General features: G+C 41.9%; 1 protein-coding gene, 1 long non-coding RNA gene and 4 other non-coding genes across 7 annotated transcripts; all 6 read left to right on the forward strand.

Annotated features, from left to right (window-relative positions):
* The first annotated feature begins 1,369 nt into the window (after positions 1–1,369).
* On the forward strand, positions 1,370–8,652 carry LOC124013023. Of its 2 annotated transcripts, none has more exons than XR_006834805.1 (15): positions 1,370–1,561; positions 1,771–1,827; positions 2,041–2,078; positions 2,486–2,558; positions 2,774–2,850; positions 3,098–3,153; positions 4,185–4,248; positions 4,454–4,517; positions 4,775–4,830; positions 5,199–5,271; positions 5,486–5,549; positions 5,833–5,894; positions 6,210–6,276; positions 8,075–8,145; positions 8,314–8,652. It is a non-coding gene; the product is annotated as an uncharacterized LOC124013023 (long non-coding RNA). The 2 variants fall into 2 exon arrangements; XR_006834804.1 differs by having other exon boundaries at positions 1,371–1,561; positions 2,774–2,844.
* LOC124013450 lies at positions 2,327–2,406 on the forward strand. Its single transcript, XR_006834876.1, has one exon. It is a non-coding gene; the product is annotated as a small nucleolar RNA SNORD53/SNORD92 (small nucleolar RNA).
* Positions 4,012–4,094, forward strand: LOC124013449. Its single transcript, XR_006834875.1, has one exon. It is a non-coding gene; the product is annotated as a small nucleolar RNA SNORD53/SNORD92 (small nucleolar RNA).
* Positions 5,040–5,119, forward strand: LOC124013451. Its single transcript, XR_006834877.1, has one exon. It is a non-coding gene; the product is annotated as a small nucleolar RNA SNORD53/SNORD92 (small nucleolar RNA).
* LOC124013444 lies at positions 6,053–6,135 on the forward strand. The gene has a single exon (XR_006834870.1). It is a non-coding gene; the product is annotated as a small nucleolar RNA Z195/SNORD33/SNORD32 family (small nucleolar RNA).
* Positions 8,653–10,079: 1,427 nt separating the features above from the next.
* LOC124012856 lies at positions 10,080–17,360 on the forward strand. The gene is made up of 3 exons (XM_046326861.1): positions 10,080–10,318; positions 10,575–12,249; positions 14,378–17,360. The coding sequence occupies exon 2, from the start codon at positions 11,306–11,308 to the stop codon at positions 12,224–12,226; it is 921 nt and encodes a 306-aa protein (XP_046182817.1). The 5' UTR covers positions 10,080–10,318; positions 10,575–11,305; the 3' UTR covers positions 12,227–12,249; positions 14,378–17,360.
* The last annotated feature ends 4,206 nt before the right edge of the window (positions 17,361–21,566 follow it).

Below are 21,566 nucleotides of genomic sequence, written 5' to 3' on the forward strand. Positions count from 1 at the left end.
TGCTTTGGCAAAGTGGGTGGGGTTATATCCTTCCTGTTTGGCCCTGTCCGGGGGTGTCCTCGGATGGGGCCACAGTGTCTCCTGACCCCTCCTGTCTCAGCCTCCAGTATTTATGCTGCAGTAGTTTATGTGTCGGGGGGCTAGGGTCAGTTTGTTATATCTGGAGTACTTCTCCTGTCCTATTCGGTGTCCTGTGTGAATCTAAGTGTGCGTTCTCTAATTCTCTCCTTATCTCTTTCTTTCTCTCTCTCGGAGGACCTGAGCCCTAGGACCATGCCCCAGGACTACCTGACATGATGACTCCTTGCTGTCCCCAGTCCACCTGGCCATGCTGCTGCTCCAGTTTCAACTGACCTGAGTCCTAGGACCATGTCCCAGGACTACCTGACATGACGACTCCTTGCTGTCCCCAGTCCACCTGGCCATGCTGCTGCTCCAGTTTCAACTGTTCTGCCTTACTATTATTCGACGATGCTGGTCATTTATGAACATTTTAACATCTTGGCCATGTTCTGTTATAATCTCCACCCGGCACAGCCAGAAGAGGACTGGCCACCCCACATAGCCTGGTTCCTCTCTAGGTTTCTTCCTAGGTTTTGGCCTTTCTAGGGAGTTTTTCCTAGCCACCGTGCTTTTACACCTGCATTGTTTGCTGTTTGGGGTTTTAGGCTGGGTTTCTGTACAGCACTTTGAGATATCAGCTGATGTACGAAGGGCTATATAAATAAATTTGATTTGATTTGATTTGATTTGATTATCTTTTGGAAATTGTAGAAATAAAACATTTTCCTTGTACAGAAGTTCCAGCTAGGCAGGCTAACATTAGCTAGCTAATTCATTTACTAGCTATCAAACAGTAGGCATTAATCATGTTATATATTTAATATAAGTAGACATGCAATTATAATTGACCGAAGCGCATATAAAACCACCACAAGCTACCGGTGGCTGAAAACACAATCATCTCGGGATGAACGAATGGCCAATTGCCGGCCCAGCGGCGGTCCACTTAAAAATCATTCCTTCCTTGCCCTTCAAGTTTATACTCGTCAGACATATGATACTTCATCAGAAGTGTCTACTTAATTTGAGGGCGGAGGGTATAGGGTGTGTCTTTGTAGTGTTTGGACTGTAAACTAGTGCCCATAATGAGTATTTGGTCGGAGGTTGAGAAATCTCAGACAAATTGTCTATATTTTCCCGTTTCTTTCTGTCACGTTGTAAATATTTACCCCAAAACAAACCTGGAAATATAGACAATACAATATTGTGTATATAAACATAAGTATGGGATATGTATGAAAATATTAAAACAGGCATTATATATGCTAGCCATAAAGTTGTAAGGACCCAGCCGTATAAATTGAACGCACCCTCGTTCCTGAGGCCTTTCTCCCGTCAAGACGCTCGCGTGAGCAGGTGAAAAAGATGAGCGCATAATAAAGAACGGCATTAAATGTTTTTTTTTATGTCAGTAAAAGTACAACCAAGATGTGCTGGCAATACGTTAAATTCAGCGAATACGTTTGAGAGGTTGCCCAAGTCACAAGAAGTTTACAAGGTAAGTGTTGCAACTACTTAGCTACCTAGCAGAAACACCATGTGCGCATGCGGTGCCGATTGGTCTATATATATATATATATATTTTAGCTTGCATGAATCATACCAGCGCAATGCAGTGTATATATGCACATTGCTGCATGTATGGTGCTGGTACACATTTAACTGATTTGGAATTACATTAATATACCCCCCCCTCTTCTCTTCCAGGCTGCATCAGCCAACATTAAAATGCGTATCGCAAGCAGTCTAGGATCGGTATTCAAGGTGAGATTGTTAGCTAACACTGAAAGAATGACGTGCTTGGAGACGGGAGTGTATGATGATTCACTAGACTAGAGTCTCTGATTTACAGTGATGTTCTTTCACAGTGCACTGACACACACTGCTCCCAATAATGTTTAATTAACGTTACCCATTCCTTTCATTTTTATAGAAAACGAAACCTATGTAACACGTTGGGGGGGCTCTCTTTTTCAGGAAAATGGAGGGCAGTTCCAAACAGGCTCTAGCACTTGGTGAGTTCTTGTGGCATCCGGAGGGGGTCTTGGGAAGTTGGCTCCATTAGGTCAGTGGTTCCCAACCAGGGATACTAGACACATCCACGGGCTGTACTTCAGGACACGTGAGACCATAGACTTAGTGGTAAAATGCACGTGGGGGGGAAGACTGGTTAGAGCAGAGTTCAGTTTGAACAGTGACTAGATGTTTGACCCTCTGCATTAGGTGGTCATCAGTATGATTAACAATCAACTGTTGTATTGGTTAAACATGATGATTCTGAGAACGGTTTCGCAATCTATGCTGACATTTGTGATGTCATGTTTCTCTTGGCTATCTGATTTTAACTGCTGTTCACCCGAGACATTCAAGTTAGATTGTTATACATATTGTCATGTGTTAACTCGTTCCGTCTCTAACACAGCGTGCTCAGTCTCCCAGAGAAACTTGCCTCCAGTGTCCTGCCCTGAGGGACGAAGATGAGATTGCGAACTCCTGTAAGTATTCAGCTAATTGAGGGTAGAAGATTAGTACAAAGCCGTCGTGAACGTTAGTTCCATCAGTGTGCATTAATGATGATTTCCTAGACTAGAGTCTCTGAATACAACATGAAGTTAACTTCACAGTGCACTGAAAATGCATACTTGGGTATCCTCCCATTTAGGAAGTTGGAAGTTCCTATTGATTCTAATGCTTTTCATTACTTTTGTAGACTGAGAGTGATGGATGGACAATGGGTGCATTCTGTTACAAGACTAACTCTTTGATGTCAAGTGATACCTGGTAAGCGTAAGTAATTTTCAAATATTTGTCTGAATGCATCAGTGTACGTGTGGCTGTGAAGCAGCAATGTGATTATCTTCAGTGTCTATGATGATTGCGATTTCGGTTCCTGAATTAAACTGATGCTTTCTCGCAGCGCACTGAGACTATGAGATGTGATGAGTTAGCGAGTCAAGTTAATTGTATGTTTTTATTCCCGTTCTCATATTGAGAACCTCACTAATTAAAAAGGGTGGGTTTTGGTCTCTTTCAGGGCAATGGACAAAATGGCGTCCAAGTGGTGTGCATCTAAAACCGCATCCGTTGCCGGTGAGTTCTGACATCTGTGGACGGAGAATAGTTCCCAGCCATATACTTCATTAGTCAGCTGGTTACTTGTGTTGAAAACTAGATTTGTACATTGCGGCATTATGTCAATATGGTGCTGAGTGATTAACTAATGTCAGTTGTTTCTTAACTAGTTGATTAATGTCTTTGTTTAATTTCACTTGTTTTTTTTTCTGTGTTCAATGCTTACATTACACTGCAGTTTCTCTAGAGGTGCGTCAGATCAACCCGTACTGTGAGATGTAGCTGGCCAATGTTATACATAGTTTAGTGCAGAGAACGTGCTAATACCTACAATGATCATAATCCATTGCAGTTATTTGTCTGGTCTTTTTTTAAAATGTTTTTATTTTTTTTACATCTGCTATGTAAGAGACAGAAGAATGTGTGATCAGGGGGAGGGTGGCACATAGCGAGAAATTGGTGTGTTCTGCTGTCAAGTATGCTTTTACTTTGAAACAACTACTAAAATAGGACGTACCCGACCGCATGGACAACCGCTCTGTAGAGATGAGATGACTCTGACTCTAAATAGTGGTCCTCAAATAATAGACATGTGATGTACAACAGCTGGGGGGGAAATGGTATTGAAGTGATGTGAATAACTGGTTAGTAAATGATAAGCAGTCATTACCATCATGGGGCTTTGGTTTTAATCTGGTTACAACATTCAGCCCAGATGACGTGTAGTTCGTTAAATGATTTTAAAAGGACATCCTGAAGAAGCACTTAACCGCTCGGCACTAGGAATGGATGACTTCTCAGTGTCTGGCTGGCGCCCAGCTCAGTTGCATTCTAGGTGGTTGTCGGTATGACTTAATGGTCAACAGTTACATTGGTTAAACGTGATGATTCTCTGAGAACGGTTTCGCAATCAATGCTGACATTTTGTGATGTCATGTTTCTCTTGGCTATCTGATTTAACCCCTGTTCAAACTGGACACATTTTTAAGTTTGACTGTTACAGTGTTATACAAAAAGGGTGATGTTAACTCTATCCATCTCAAACACAGCATGCTCCAGAAGAGGCTTGCTTCCCACGTTCTGCCCTGTGTGAAGAAGAGATGGCGAACTCCTGTAAGTATTCAGCTAATTGAGGGTAGAAGATTAGTACAAAGCCGTCGTGGACGTTCCATCAGTGTGCATTAATGATGATTTCCTAGACTAGAGTCTCTGAATACAACATGAAGTTAACTTCACAGTGCACTGAATATGCATGCTGGGTATTCTACCATTTAGGAAGTTGGAAGTTCCTATTCTAATGCTTTTATTACTTTTGCAGACTGAGAATGATGGATACATTCTGTCGCAGGACTCCAATCCATCGATGACCAAAGTTATACATGGTAAGAATTAAAGTGTTATTCATGACAATATGCGTCAGATTACAAGTGGCTGTGATGCGATAATGCCATTAGTATCGTCAGTGTCTATGATGATTGCGATTTCGGTTCCTGAATTAAACTGATGCTTTCTCGCAGCGCACTGAGACAATGACCTGGAGGAATGTCGAGAGTAAATGAATTGAGTAGTCTTGAAGATATATTCCTGTTCTCATATTGTGAACGTCACATTCAAGATGTCAATTGGTTTCGTCTTTCAGGATAATGGACAAGATGACGTCCCAATGGTGTGCATCTGAAACTGCATCCGTTGATGGTGAGTTCAGACATCTCTGGACGGGAGAATAGTTCCCAAGCACTTGCTTTATGGTTGCTAGCTGGTTATTTGTGTTGAGAAATTCAGTATGTCAAACAGCAATTTGTCGGGATGGTATCGGGATGACATTACCATGACTAGATGACTACTGGCTCAGTTGCATTCCAGGTGGTCATCAGTATGACCTAACGATCAACAGAGTTATTGGTTAAACATGATGATTCTGAGAACGGTTTCGCAATCTATGCTGACATTTGTGATGTCATGTTTCTCTTGGCTATCTGATTTTAACTGCTGTTCACCCGAGACATTCAAGTTAGATTGTTATACATATTGTCATGTGTTAACTCGTTCCGTCTCTAACACAGCGTGCTCAGTCTCCCAGAGAAACTTGCCTCCAGTGTCCTGCCCTGAGGGACGAAGATGAGATTGCGAACTCCTGTAAGTATTCAGCTAATTGAGGGTAGAAGATTAGTACAAAGCCGTCGTGGACGTTAGTTCCATCAGTGTGCATTAATGATGATTTCCTAGACTAGAGTCTCTGAATACAACATGAAGTTAACTTCACAGTGCACTGAATATGCATGCTGCGTTGTCCTAACATGCATTAATTCAAAGTTCCTATTGATTCTGATGCTTTTTATTACTTTTGCAGACTGAGAATGATGAATACATTCTGTCGCAGGACTCCAATCCATCGATGACCAAAGTTATACATGGTAAGAATTAAAGTGTTATTTGTGACAATATGCGTCAGATTACAAGTGGCTGTGATGCGATAATGCCATTAGTATCGTCAGTGTCTATGATGATTGCGATTTCGGTTCCTGAATTAAACTGATGCTTTCTCGCAGCGCACTGAGACAATGACCTGAGAGATGTCCAGTCTCTGAATACAACATGAAGTTAACTTCACCGTGCACTGAAAATGCATGCTGCGTTGTCCTAACATGCACGAATTCAAAGTTTCTATTGATTCTAATGATTTTCATTACTTTGTAGACAGAAAGTGGGATAGAAGATGGATACATTCTGTTGCGAGGCTCCAACCCCCTTTGTATTTGGTGAGCATTAAAGGAATCTCCTTTGAGGTTTAGTGGCTCCTTGCCTCGGGAGTACCATTAGCTGTGAAGCAATAATTCCCTAAGCTGTAGATAAATGCATTTATCAAAGTACTTTAAAAAAAACAAATACTACAATATTATTTAATATATATTTTTTGCTTGTCAGTGATGTTTACCACAGTAACGTATTTGAGTTTAACGACCATGAGAATACTTTACATGCACTACCATCTGAGACATAAAGCAACCTCCTTGAATCATCTGAACCGCGGGTTGTGGCAATGGCTCTATTTGGATATGTTTCTGACCTTCCAGGTCCAGCTGCCTGGTGGCGATCTACTTGGAGGTCTTGCTGCCGTTGTGGCAATGAAAGTTCAACTGGGTGAGTGAAGGCCTATTAATTTTTTTAATCCATTAATACCAATCTTGTGACTGGTCAAGGAGTGCATAATCACTTGAGGCGTTAGATATTTAATAGGGCTGAACAATTGAATGATTTTCTTAAGGGTTTTTAAAAACCTTTTTAAGTCGGTTAAGAACAAATTCTTATTTTCAATGACTGCCTAGGAACAGTGGGTTAACTGCCTGTTTCAAGGGCAGAACGACAGATTTGTACCTTGTCAGCTCTGGGATTTGAACTTTAAACCTTCCGGTTACTAGTCCAGCGCTCTAACCACAAGGCTACCCTGCCGCCCCAACAATCAAAGTATAGTATGCCTTTATGGGACAAACACAAAATAATCGATCAGAAACCAAATGCTACCCATGTTTTAAGTAGGCCTAGTCTTATAAATGTAATTAAATATATTCTGATTTTTAGATAATGTTGCACAAACATGCTAATTTAGGCCAGGATTTGTACCAGGTTGGATTAACTAGCTACATTTGCTTTGACCAAACCAGCTAATCAGGGATTAGCATTAGCGGCTAACAATATTTATTTTAGCCAGAACATCCGAAGGGTAGACAAACTAGCTATTTGCAAATCGATATAAACTAGTGTAATTGTAAGGGGGGGGTACTGGGAATACGTGTTGCTGAGAAGCACCCTAATTGTCTAATGTAGCCCATTGTAGGGCATGGGAATGGTTCTGATCAGCGATTGTGAAAGATTAAACCACTAACTAAATCTGAACCCAAAATAACAGCCTAAACCTGCCCTGCTTTACACAACCCAAAATAACAGCCTAAACCTGCCCTGCTTTACACAACCCAAAATAACAGCCTAAACCTGCCCTGCTTTACACAACCCAAAATAACAGCCTAAACCTGCCCTGCTTTACACAACCCAAAATAACAGCCTAAACCTGCCCTGCTTTACACAACCCAAAATAACAGCCTAAACCTGCCCTGCTTTACACAACCCAAAATAACAGCCTAAACCTGCCCTGCTTTACACAACCCAAAATAACAGCCTAAACCTGCCCTGCTTTACACAACCCAAAATAACAGCCTAAACCTGCCCTGCTTTACACAACCCAAAATATTGTCTCCCAATAGAATCCATTACACATTTGGTTTGATGCGGTTACCAAAAATCTTGCCGAATGCTGCCTTGGTTTTCAAAGCGTGAGAAACAATCTGTGGTGTGAAATGAGAGTTGGTGTCACTCGGTATCCCAGACAGGCAGTGTTGCTGTGTGATGTGGGCTAGCGATAACGTTAGATTCATATTTGTGCAAAACCAGATATGAAACAAAATGGCTGAAACACTGCGGGCATCTATTTAGCTATAAATCGCAATTCACATGGCCCACTTGACTTTTGACGATTTTTATGAAATGCTCTCACGGTAGCGCGCAGTGTGAACACCTGCCAACGTGGCTGGTGAATTAGATGTTCTTACCTGACAGTCTGCCTGTTTTTTTTTTTTTTTTTTTTTTGTCCCTATCTTTATAGCTTTTGGTTAACTATTTAGCAGTCTTATGGCTTGGCGGTAGAAGCTGTTCAGCGCAGCGCGTTGTCTATGGCTGATTTCGGTTAATTATTGACTACTTTTTGTGGTACTGACATGAGATGTTAATTAAGCATATCCAGTAGTCTTACCTAAAGATTACAGTTGCCATTGATAACCTTCCCTTAATGATTTGCAATGTTTCAGGCAACTGTTTCGTAAGGGAGATGTGGAATTATTCCATATGCACTTTGTAATGGTACTAATTGCTGCAATTTTACTTGCAGGTTTGCAATGTTGAGGTATTGCCCTGCCAAGACAACAGATGACACCAGGATCACTTGCAGACATTGACAAGGTCAGTCGGTACAAAAGATAGACAGTTCTGTCTTGTAGCTATGCTGTGGCTTTCATGTGATGAATATACTAGAGTCCCTGATTTCCTATGAGTCACTGACACTGATTGTAATTGGTCATAAATTGTTCATATGCTACGTGATTGTAACGTTGTGAAAATGTTTCTTAGGACTTGAGGATGATGCTTGTTGAAGAGCTTCCGTCGTGAAGAGCTGCTCCGCCAGGAGACATTTCATTGTGTGGACTGTGTATCCATGGCTGTATTTTGTGCCAATGGCAAATTAACTTTGATTTGATCTCCCAAAGTCTCCAAGAGTCAAGTCATGTAGGTGGTATTCCTCTTGGCGTTGTCCTTGGACTCCCTTCTACTACAGTTCTCCCCCAAGTTAAAGTACTTTGATAACTGCTGATGTAAAACAATGTTTTTGATATAATGAACTTTTAAATTACCACCAATAAAAAGTTGTGATTGCAGCATTTGAATAAAGAATGAATGGTCATCCTTGCACTATGTTGTGAGGGCCTGGTTGTGTGTTACACTTACAAATTGTCAAGTGATACGTATATTTTACCAACAAGAAGTGGGGGGGGGTTACATGTACAAAGGAATACATAGAGATTTCCACCCTCAGTCCCCATCTGCCTACATCCCGTTTCCTTCATATGTGGGAGCTGCAGTTAAGTGTCTGGGGTGACATTATTAAACTTGTTTTGGTGTGCATGGAATTACATGCTTTACGTTTCTTAGTGTTCGTTGCTTGAATCTCACAAGATTAGTGCTGATAGGCAGCAATGCTGTGATTCATTTTTGTAGCAATCGCCAAAGTTTTAACGAGTCGATACAGTTCCTATTAGACGTTATAACTGACTTATCAACAGCGAGAATGAACGGTACTAGTCAAGTAACAAATGTGCTCGACTGGTCTCGAAAGTGACCGTGTGAATATACAACCCGTTTTACATTAACTAAAGGTTGCTTTCTAAGTGGTTGAGGTCAACATCTGTTTGAGCGTTTCACATAAAGACACTGCAGATATATGGAACATGTGTATTAGGTTCCTACCAGCTTTAAGGAATAGCCCTTACTATAGACTGGTTTTCACACAAGGTATCTAAGGAATAGCCCTACTATAGACTGGTTTTCACACAAGGTATTTAAGGAATAGCCCTTACTATAGACTGGTTTTCACACAAGGTATTTAAGGAATAGCCCTACTATAGACTGGTCTTCACACAAGGTATTTAAGGAATAGCCCTTACTATAGACTGGTTTTCACACAAGGTATTTAAGGAATAGCCCTTACTATAGACTGGTTTTCACACAAGGTATTTAAGGAATAGCCCTACTATAGACTGGTCTTCACACAAGGTATTTAAGGAATAGCCCTACTATAGACTGGTTTTCACACAAGGTATCTAAGGAATAGCCCTTACTATAGACTGGTTTTCACACAAGGTATCTAAGGAATAGCCCTACTATAGACTGGTTTTCACACAAGGTATCTAAGGAATAGCCCTACTATAGACTGGTCTTCACACAAGGTATCTAAGGAATAGCCCTACTATAGACTGGTTTTCACACAAGGTATTTAAGGAATAGCCCTTACTATAGACTGGTTTTCACACAAGGTATCTAAGGAATAGCCCTACTATAGACTCGTCTTCACACAAGGTATTTAAGGAATAGCCCTACTATAGACTGGTTTTCACACAAGGTATCTAAGGAATAGCCCTTACTATAGACTGGTTTTCACACAAGGTATTTAAGGAATAGCCCTACTATAGACTGGTCTTCACACAAGGTACAGTAGACACCATTTAAGCAGAGGATATAATGTGCTCGGACTAAACCATATTGTAAAAGATGAGCAATCAACTTCGCCCGTGTCTTTTGTTCCTGTCATCTCGGAAGTAGGAAAACTGTTTCCGGTTTCAGGTGCGTTCTATTGTAACTAGCTAGGTTTGCACATAACCAGTATGCGACGTATCGACGTTAAATGTTTCCTAGACACTTAACTAATGTCATATGAACACCTGTAAACTATCCCAGTCGGTTTGTTGGATGATTCCACGACGTTAAGATAAACATTTGAATTGTCAAGCGAACGAAAACGTTTTATACGTGGTGGTCTTTGCTAACTAGGCTAGCCTCCAACTGTCTAAAAGAGACCAAGGTGAGTGTCGCTTTTCCAACTCACGACTGAATAACTTGATTTAACAAGACTAGTTGTCAAACTTTTGCCAGATTTTTTTTTCTTGTGTGCGCAAAAATCTAACTCTATACCAGGCTAATGTCAGAAAAAGTAGTAAGTTATAGTAGTTAGTTGGTTAGCGGTGAATTTGTGAACTAATTTAGCTAACTAATTATCTTCGGAAGAGCTTTAACTTTTATAATTTATCGACTCATATTGTAATGTTTCCCCTCCCCAGACCAAGAAGTGGAAAAGAGACTACACACAGTTAAATTTGAAGATGAAATATATGTTCTGCTTTTCGTTAGGCTGAGGAACTCAAGAAAAACATTCATTGTCAAGAGTTGGAAGATTTGCTTGTTGCATTCCTCGACTAAAGTCTTTACCCTGCAATGTTAGCTGGCCATGTACTTCTAGAAAGAACCGTAACATATTATATATACTTGGCTAAGTATATTTCTGTAGACTAGGCCTACTAAACTAGCCATTGGCTAATGTCCGTAATTCGTCCGGATATTAGGGATTCTAGACTATTTCTATCACTTAAAAACCAAAGGTAATCTTTTGGTATGGTTTATTTGTTTGACGTTAGTGTTGATAAGAGTAAAATTAGGTGAAGAAAGGTGAAAGTCTTGGGGACGACATGTAGCTAGTGAGTACCCTCATTGGAATTTTCCCTTGGGCGTTGGTGGTTGGTTTCGATTTAACACCCATCAGGTGTGTCCTGTGGTACACACTTTCCCTCTTATCATTCCCAGTGATCTCACGGCAAGGAGAGTTAATTTGACTTATCTAATGCACTATAGCTAGGCTATAGTCTAACAAAACCTCCTACCAATCTTAAAACGGAAATAAATAATATAAAGTTAAACCCATTATTGCGTTCTCAATAACTCATTGCAGTCTCTAAGTCCTTTAGTCCTTCTAAAATCCAGACAGAATAAAGGGCGCTAAACTAAGGGAACTGACATGACAGCTGTAGTAGGAAGAGTTTGGGGGTGGGTGCGTCCAGTTATCTCCTACCGGCCCTGGGGCAGCAAAGCAGGACCTGACAAAACCACGAGGGACAAGCCAGTGACTGAAGAGCAGCAGACGAGAGGCAGCTGGGGCTTCTTGGGGGGGTTAACAACCTGGGTTTGGGGAGCCGGACAGAAAAGACAAACAAGTGAACAAACAACATTGATCGACGAGTACTGGGAAGCAAGTGAGGAGAAAATCCAGTCCAGGGAAGTTGAAGAGCTGGGTGCGGGAAAGCAGGAGGCTGAGGGGAAAGCAGAACATGGTAACTCCAGATGGTGGAATAAGATTCTGCCACCCTCACACTTATTCTGGCCGAGAACAGCTGAACCTGGTGGGCTAAGTCAGAGGAAATGTGTCGGTGCAGGATGGGACTCTGACAAAGATGGGGAGTATTCTGACTACGGAACCCCTCCACCTTCTCCCACACCTAGCTCCTCATCAGCCTTCCGGTTCTTTGCACTCGCCTGGAATGGGGTGATAGTTCCGGAACACTTTGAGATCTGTTTCAACCTCCTTCGTCACCTGTTTGACCTGTTGGTGGTGGGCTTCCTGTGGACTGTGTCCCCCCCTACCAAGTTGGTCCTGGAGGTTCTAGGGGTTCAAGGAGGACTGAAGTTGTGGCTCCATGGAATGGCCATGTTTTCTGTCTCCACTGTTGGAATGGCGGGACTGCTTTGGTTGGTCCAAGAGTATCTTCTACAGTTTGCTCTGTTGTATGGCATCGTGCAAGCACTGGTCATCTCTGTCAGCATCCAGCAGAGTGTGATCCTAGGAGAGGGGGATGAGGAGTATGAAAAGGAGGTGGAGGACGTGGAAGTGAGAGACGATGAGGAAGTTACAGAGATGTACTTGACTACAAAGGAAAGATGATCCTTGAATGAAAGTTTGTTTTGGTAAGTTCTGTCAGTCTCTTCTCCCTCTTTCTCTCTGTTGGATTTTCTGGTCTCTCTCACTGTCCTGATGTACACTGTTTTCCTGACTGTACTACAGCCTAAATGTACCTAGATTCCACTCCTAACCTCATGATTGTATTTGTCTTTTGTTGTTCATCACTCATTATATACCTGTTTGTTGTAGTTTATATTAAGCAAGGGAGAAAAAAGCTCATGCTTATACACTGAACTAAAATATAAACTCAACATGTAAAGTGTTGGTCCCATGTTTCATGAGATGAAATAAAAGATCCCAGAAATGTTGCATATGCACAAAATGCTTATTTCTCATATTTTGTGTACAGATTTGTTTACATCCCTGTTAGTGAGCCTTTCTCTTTTGCCAAGATAATCCACCTGACAGACAAGAAGCTGATTAAACAGCATGATCATTACACAGGTCCACCTTGTGCTGGGGACAATAAAAGGACACTCTAAAATGTGCTGTTTTGTAGCACAACATAATGCCACGGATGTCAAGCTTTCGGGGAGCATGCAATTGGCATGCTGACTGCAGGAATGTCCATCAGAGCTGTTGCCACAGAATTTAATGTTCATTTCTCTACCATAAGCTGCCTCCAATGTCGTTTTAGAGAATTTGGTAGTATATCCAACCAGCCTCACAACCGCAGACTATGACCTCCACATCTGGCTTCTTAACCTGCAGGATTGTCGGGGGGGGGGGGGATTTCTGTCTTTATTAAAGCCCTTTTGTGGGGAAAAACTCATTGTGATTGGCTGACCACGCCCCTTCCCAGTCATGTGAAATCCATGGATTTGGGCTTCATACATTTATTTCAATTGACTGGTTTCCTTAGATCAGCTGTAATTCAGCAACATCTTTGAAATTGTTGCATTTATATTTTTGTTCAGTATAGAACAGTGATGTAGTTTCATGACTTTATATTATTGTGGTTTTCATGGTTATTCAACTCAACTGTACAGACTATGCAGACTGTTCTTGTCTAGGTTGGCAATGTTCCCACTGCCACAAACACCTCTGCTTGGAGCTATTTTAATCTACAGCCAACCACAAACTGCTCTGCTTGGAGCTATTTTAATCTACAGCCAACCACAAACTGCTCTGCTTGGAGCTATTTTAATCTACAGCCAACCACAAACACCTCTGCTTGGAGCTATTTTAATCTACAGCCAACCACAAACTGCTCTGCTTGGAGCTATTTTAATCTACAGCCAACCACAAACACTTCTGCTTGGAGCTATTTTAATCTACAGCCAACCACAAACTGCTCTGCTTGGAGCTATTTTAATCTACAGCCAACCACAAACTGCTCTGCTTGGAGCTATTTTAATCTACAGCCAACCACAAACACTTCTGCTTGGAGCTATTTTAATCTACAGCCAACCACAAACTGCTCTGCTTGGAGCTATTTTAATCTACAGCCAAACACAAACTGCTCTGCTTGGAGCTATTTTAATCTACAGCCAACCACAAACTGCTCTGCTTGGAGCTATTTTAATCTACAGCCAACCACAAACTGCTCTGCTTGGAGCTATTTTAATCTTGAAACCAGAGGGAAAAAGAACTGACATTCTCCAAGTGGTGTTGAAACCAGCTTGAAATAATGAGAAATCAAAGGCTTTTTTTTTTTTGGAATGCATATCATTACAGTTTACATAGAGAGAGCAGTATGATGTATGAAGAAAGGATGGGATTTTATTTGCCTGAAGGGGTGCTGCAATAACAGCCACAAGCAGCAACAAGCAGGCCAAAATAACAGCAGCAACAAGCAGGCCAAAATAACAGCAGCAACAAGCAGGCCAAAATAACAGCAGCAACAAGCAGGCCAAAATAACAGCAGCAACAAGCAGGCCAAAATAACAGCAGCAACAAGCAGGCCAAAATAACAGCAGCAACAGCAGGCCAAAATAACAGCAGCAACAAGCAGGCCAAAATAACAGCAGCAACAAGCAGGCCAAAATAACAGCAGCAACAGCAGGCCACTGGTTTTTGTCCTGCTGTTGTCATCCTGACTTTCCCATGTGATTTTTGTCATGGTTAACTTGAGGCTGTTTAAAGCATTTGAACCACAAACTGTTTACTGATGAGCTTTTATTTCTTCCACAGACAATCATCTGACATGCAGGGAAGAGGGATGTTTTGAAAAGCCTGACATGCAGGGAAGAGGGATGTTTCGAAAAGCCTGACATGCAGGGAAGAGGGATGTTTTGAAAAGCCTGACATGCAGGGAAGAGGGATGTTGTTTCGAGAGCCTACCAATGCAAAGACCAAGAGCCATGAAAAGAGCTGAGCCCAGCTGATACTGCAATGAGGAACGACAGAGGCTGGAGGACTTTAGGCTAACACTTCACTACTGTGATATTCAGTGGCGCTGTAGCAAAGCACATCCACTACAATCTTTGTCATCTAGGCCCAGTGATACCACTGTTGTCATCTAGGCCCAGTGATACCACTGTTGTCATCTAGGCCCAGTGATACCACTGTTGTCATCTAGGGCCCAGTGATACCACTGTTGTCATCTAGGACCCAGTGATACCACTGTTGTCGTCTAGGGCCCAGTGATACCACTGTTGTCGTCTAGGGCCCAGTGATACCACTGTCGTCGTCTAGGGCCCAGTGATACCACTGTCGTCGTCTAGGGCCCAGTGATACCACTGTCGTCGTCTAGGGCCCAGTGATACCACTGTCGTCGTCTAGGGCCCAGTGATACCACTGTCGTCGTCTAGGGCCCAGTGATACCACTGTTGTCGTCTAGGGCCCAGTGATACCACTGTTGTCGTCTAGGGCCCAGTGATACCACTGTTGTCATCTAGGGCCCAGTGATAAAACTGTTGTCGTCTAGGGCCCAGTGATACCACTATCGTCGTCTAGGGCCCAGTGATACCACTGTCGTCGTCTCGGGCCCAGTGATACCACTGTCGTCGTCTCGGGCCCAGTGATACCACTGTCGTCGTCTAGGGCCCAGTGATACCACTGTTGTCGTCTCGGGCCCAGTGATACCACTGTTGTCGTCTCGGGCCCAGTGATACCACTGTTGTCGTCTAGGGCCCAGTGATACCACTGTTGTCGTCTAGGGCCCAGTGATACCACTTGTCGTCTACGGCCCAGTGATACCACTTGTCGTCTACGGCCCAGTGATACCACTTGTCGTCTAGGGCCCAGTGATACCACTTGTCATCTAGGGCCCAGTGATACCACTTGTCATCTAGGGCCCAGTGATACCACTTGTCATCTAGGGCCCAGTGATACCACTTGTCATCTAGGGCCCAGTGATACCACTTGTCGTCTAGGGCCCAGTGATACCACTTGTCGTCTAGGGCCCAGTGATACCACTGTTGTCGTCTACGGCCCAGTGATACCACTTGTCGTCTAGGGCCCAGTGATACCACTTGTCGTCTAGGCCCAGTGATACCACTTGTCGTCTACGGCCCAGTGATACCACTTGTCGTCTAGGGCCCAGTGATACCACTTGTCGTCTAGGGCCCAGTGATACCACTTGTCGTCTAGGGCCCAGTGATACCACTTGTCGTCTAGGGCCCAGTGATACCACTTGTCGTCTAGGGCCCAGTGATACCACTGTTGTCGTCTAGGGCCCAGTGATACCACTGTTGTCGTCTAGGGCCCAGTGATACCACTTGTCGTCTAGTGCCCTGTGATACCACTTGTCGTCTTAGCACAGTTCTATTGTTACAGAATCCTGTTTCCTTCTAGTTAGACTTCTTTTACATTCGTTTTGTTCAGACGAACTTTTGAATATCTACTTGACAGATACCAGCACCTTTTTTTCCCAGGTTTCTTTCCAATCTTATTCCAAGCAGATTGTGTTGTTGTTAGTTTTGGGACATAAGGTTTATTTGCCTTGTATTTAATTTCCTGTGCCTTAATATTTAATAGTATGCCTTTATTATATTATCCCTGTCTTTCTCCATCATAATCATCAGTGTTAATTGCATTGTAAGTAAACTACACATTGAACATGTATTTATCTGTTTTGTCACACGTATGTTCCTGTTTGAAAGGTACGCTACAGTCTTAGAAACTCAACCGTTTAAAAAATATATATTTATCTTTATAATTGACCGTACAATTGTCTAGTAGTAAGTTTTACACAATCACATACAAACCAACAGTGATGCTCAGGAACACTAATTCTACCTGCAAGATTTTTGTCTCGGGATGTCACAATCTGTAGTAGGCGTGTCTAAGAAGAGGATTCTAACCAGTGGAGTCTGGTGGGAGGAGCTGTAGGAGGGCGGGCTCATTGAAACGGAATAAATGGAACATATAGAAACCACGTTTGACTCCATTCCACAATTCCATTTCAGCCATTACAATGAGCCTGTCCTCCTAGAGCTCCTCCCACTGGTTCTCACCCACAATGCCCCTGTAATTCTAAAAGCTTTGAAGAACATTTCCAGTTTCTACGATGGCCTTTCCCAGATATTTTTGTATTTGTAGCATAACATACAGCTATCACATCTTCACAGTGATGCAGAAAGTTCTATGATATATATATACTCGTTGTGTGCTGATAATGGGACCTGTAAACAGTGATACCACATCAGTGATTCCTCTCTGCCTTTTATCTCTTGTGTTTAAATGTCATGTTTTGACTTGTTACTCCACGTGTTGTTTACAAAGAAAGATGTCTTGTAATGAGAATATGCAATGTTCCCCCCCCCCCCACAAAAGACAAGTACTGGATCACTGTGAAAATGATAAGGCAGCAACACTTCAACATGAAAACCCCACCAGGGCCACGTTCAGTTGATCAAACGTTGCAGATAGAAATGTGACGAATAGAGCCGCCAAGGACTCCTTGTTCTACGTTTCAGAGAGGCGTGTTTGTTCTACATGTATTTGTATCGTAGAGTTCCACGAGAGGTCATTCTGAATGCATCCCATGTCAACGTTGTGTTTTGAAAAGGGAACGGATGTGTAATGTAAACCACGTGTTGAGAAAATAAACTTTGGGCCTGTTACTGTCCTAGATGTCTATACCCATTACTGTACTGTATACTGACTCAGCCTGAAATATTTCCACTGGGTAAATAAATAAAGATGTGGCATTTTTTTTTTTTTAAAGGTTGCATTGCTGAATCTCAGATTTTATTTCATTGGTTGTGCCATGTGTGTGCTAATTTAGCTTTTAATACGCATGGTACTCATTCCATAACACATTTGTAACTATAGGGATCTCCTATCTAATAACAAGGTGTACGTCCCAAAAGACACCCTATTATCTATATAGTAGTACCAGAGACCTGGTCAAAAGTAGTGCACAATAGGGAATATGGTGCTATTTGGGATACACTATAGGGAATATGGTGCTATTTGGGATACACTATAGGGAATAGGGTGCTATTTGGGATACACTAGGGAATACGGTGCTATTTGGGATACACTAGGGAATACGGTGCTATTTGGGATACACTATAGGGAATACGGTGCTATTTGGGATACACTAGGGAATACGGTGCTATTTGGGATACACTATAGGGAAAACAGTGCTATTTGGGATACACTATAGGGAAAACGGTGCTATTTGGGATACACTATAGGGAATACGGTGCTATTTGGGATACACTATAGGGAAAACGGTGCTATTTGGGATACATCCAAGGCCATGTGTCAGGTATTGGGATACATCCAAGGCCATGTGTCAGGTATTGGGATACATCCAAGGCCATGTGTCAGGTATTGGGATACATCCAAGGCCATGTGTCAGGTATTGGGATACATCCAAGGCCATGTGTCAGGTATTGGGATACATCCAAGGCCATGTGTCAGGTATTGGGATACATCCAAGGCCATGTGTCAGGTATTGGGATACATCCAAGGCCATGTGTCAGGTATTGGGATACATCCAAGGCCATGTGTCAGGTATTGGGATACATCCAAGGCCATGTGTCAGGTATTGGGATACATCCAAGGCCATGTGTCAGGTATTGGGATACATCCAAGGCCATGTGTCAGGTATTGGGAGCGCTGTGTCAATAGGATTCATACTTTTAGCAGCAGGACAGAGAAACACCAGAATAACCTCACTAATGCCATCAGAACAGGTCCCTGAATGTGACCTGATTATATTACTTATTTTTACTACTGTCTCCATGGCCACCAACCACTAATTCAGTCTTCCTCTGTGTTGACCTACTTTGTGAACGACAGTGAGATGAAGTTAACTAAGGTACAGTACTGGAAACCTGAACTATCTTGTAGGTGGGGTTGATGGGAGATTTATTCATCAGTGCTCACTGTAGCAAAACATTTTGCAATGAAAGTGAGCGTTTCTTACTGAACATGGTAGTCTCTCCTTCTTTCGGCTTGTTTGCTCCCAATTTGGTTCCTAGTGAATATACCCCTGGCCTGAAATATCTCAGGTGGGGTTGTTGGGAGATGGTCCACAACTAATAGAATAATAAACCCATGTTGACATTTCCATGCAGTCTTGAAGAATCAATAACATGCACAAACATCTCATGTTCATCTCATGTAAGACACTTGGACAAAGTGATTTCAACACAGTTCAAACCTTGTTTTTATTCACATTAAATCTGCTCTCATATGATTTATTTTATGTACAGAAAGGTGCTTCACCAATACAGTAACATTGTACGTGTGTATCTGTTATAGAAAATGGTGGCTTTGGTGGGATAGTGTGTAATGCTTTATACATAGAGGTTATGTTGTCACAGTTCAAGCACAGTAGTAGTAGTAGTATCGTGTTTGGAACAACGGAGGATGAAGCCCTACACAGTGAAATGTTGTCAGTGGAGACATGAACACAGCCTGAGTGAGCAATTCATCATGCACCTTCTCCCTCTTCATTAAAATACTCTCATCTCTCCCATGCCTTTAGTTGAACTGTCTGATCCGGATTACTGTATACACGGTTCTCCAATATGTTGTCGTTTAAGGGCATGTTTTGTTCATTGATTGCAGGAAATAGCAGTTACAGGTGTTCAAAGAAAAAAGGTATTCAGCAGCACCACTTAATCCCGGGGAGAACCTTGACTGTATACCATGTGTTGTCCGACTTACTATATTCTCAGTGTAGTACTGAATGTACGCAGCAGCACCACATAAATGTCATTTCTCTCATCTCGTTTGAAAAAATAATAATTTTCTTCTGCTGATCACAGCAGATAAAGTGCCAATAGATGCAAAAGCCTAGAATTTCCAAAGGCAACTAACATACTTTCCATAAACCAATCAGCATGCAGCTTTAGTTAGTGCCAACGTTGCCCTAGTGCATTCCTTCTCAGAGGCCAAAAAAAAGGATGTGTGATTTGTGAGCTTTTTTTCTGATTCTTATAAGTTGACATCTCTTATCTCAAACCTCATAAATACAAAATAAATGTTTTATCCTTTCAATATCTTCTCTTGAAACATTATTAGAAAGAATGTTTGACATCTCAGAATTTAAGGCGATTTGCCACCAATTCTGTTCTTATTTGAAGTGCTGAGACTGATAGTAATCCTTCTCACCCCCCCCTCCTCCCCCCCTTAAAATATGTAGATGCACTATTGTAAAGTGGCTGTTCCACTGGATGTCATAAGGTGAATGCACCAATTTGTAAGTCGCTCTGGATAAGAGCGTCTGCTAAATGACTTAAATGTAATGTAAATGTAATGTACTCAACACTCCTGAGGATTGTCTGTAAAGGATGGAGAGTATACTGCATCAACACATTTTCACTGCACTCAACTAAAATGTGATATGTAATGACTACAGCAATTTCACGTGAAAATAAGAATAACAAGACCAGCTTATCTCAAAACTTCTCCTTAAAACAGTGTCCCACAAAAAAACATATACAAAAATTAAAACGGTCCTAAATACTCCCCTAAACATCTTTAATGTTTACTGATATTTTATGTAAAACAATGTGTCCATAAAACAAGAAGTGTTTGATGTTTAAGTATTAATGGAGCTTTTTAAAAACCATTACTTTGAAACAGAGATAAAAAAATAATTAAAAGCTTGCGAAACTATTCACTCCCCTTGGCATTTTTCCTATTTTGTTGCCTTACAACCTGGAATTAAACTGGATTTTAGGGGGTTTGTATCATTTGATTTACACAACATGTCTACCACTTTAAAGATGCAAAATATTTTTGGGGGCGAAACAAACAAGAAATAAGACAAAAGAAAAACTGAAAACTTGAGCGTGCAAAACTATTCACCCCCAAAGTCAATACTTTGTAGAGACACCATTTGCAGCAACTACAGCTGCAAGTCTCTTGGGGTATGTCTCTATGAGCTTGGCACATCTATCCATTGGGAGTTTTGCACATTCTTCCCAGGCAAAACTGGTCCAGCTCCTTCAAGTTGGTTGGATTCCGCTGGTGTACAACAATCTTTAAGTCATACCACAGATTCTCAATTGGATTGAGGTCTGGGCTTTGAATAGGCCATCCAAAGACATTTAAATGTTTCCCCTTAAACCACTCGAGTGTTGCTTTAACAGTATGCTTAGGGTCATTGTCCTCCTGGATGGTGAACCTCCATCCCAGTCTCAAATCTCTGGAAGACTGAAACAGGTTTCCCTCAAGAATTTCCATGTATTTAGCGCCAACCATCATTTCTTAAATTCTGACCAGTTTCCCAGTCCCTGCCGATGAAAAACATCCCCACAGCATGATGCTGCCACCACCATGCTTCACTGCGGGGATGTTGTTCTCGGGGTGATGAGAGGTGTTGGGTTTACGCAAGACATAGCGTTTTCTTTGATGGCCAAAAAGCAACATTTTTGTCTCATCTAACCAGAGTACCTTCTTCCATATGTTTGGGGAGTCTCCCACATGACTTTTGGCAAACACCAAACGTGTTTGCTTATTTTGTCTTTGAGCAATGGCTTTTTTCTGGCCACTCTTCCTTAAAGCCAAACTCTGTGGAGAGTATGGCTTAAAGTGGTCCTATGGACAGATACTCCAAACTCCGCTGTGGAGCATTGCAGCACCTTCAGGGTTATCTTTGGTCTCTTTGTTGCCTCTTTGAATAATGGCCTCCTTGCCTGGTCTGTGAGTTTTGGCGTGCGGCCCTCTCTTGGCAGGTTTGTTGTGGTGCCATATTCTTTCCATTTTTTAAACGATTTTAATGGTGCTTCGTAGGATGTTCAAAGTTTCTGATATTAAAAAAAAAATACTTTGTACTTCTCCACAACTTTGTCCCTGCCCTGTTTGGATCGCTCCTTGGTCTTCATGGTGCCGCTTGTTTGGTGATGTTGCAGACCTTTTAGAACAGATGTATGATCTCAGTAGATATATGACAGATCATGTGACACTTAGA

The sequence above is a fragment of the Oncorhynchus gorbuscha genome, linkage group LG24 (genome assembly GCF_021184085.1).
Source record: "Oncorhynchus gorbuscha isolate QuinsamMale2020 ecotype Even-year linkage group LG24, OgorEven_v1.0, whole genome shotgun sequence".
NCBI classification, from domain to species: Eukaryota; Metazoa; Chordata; class Actinopteri; order Salmoniformes; family Salmonidae; genus Oncorhynchus; species Oncorhynchus gorbuscha.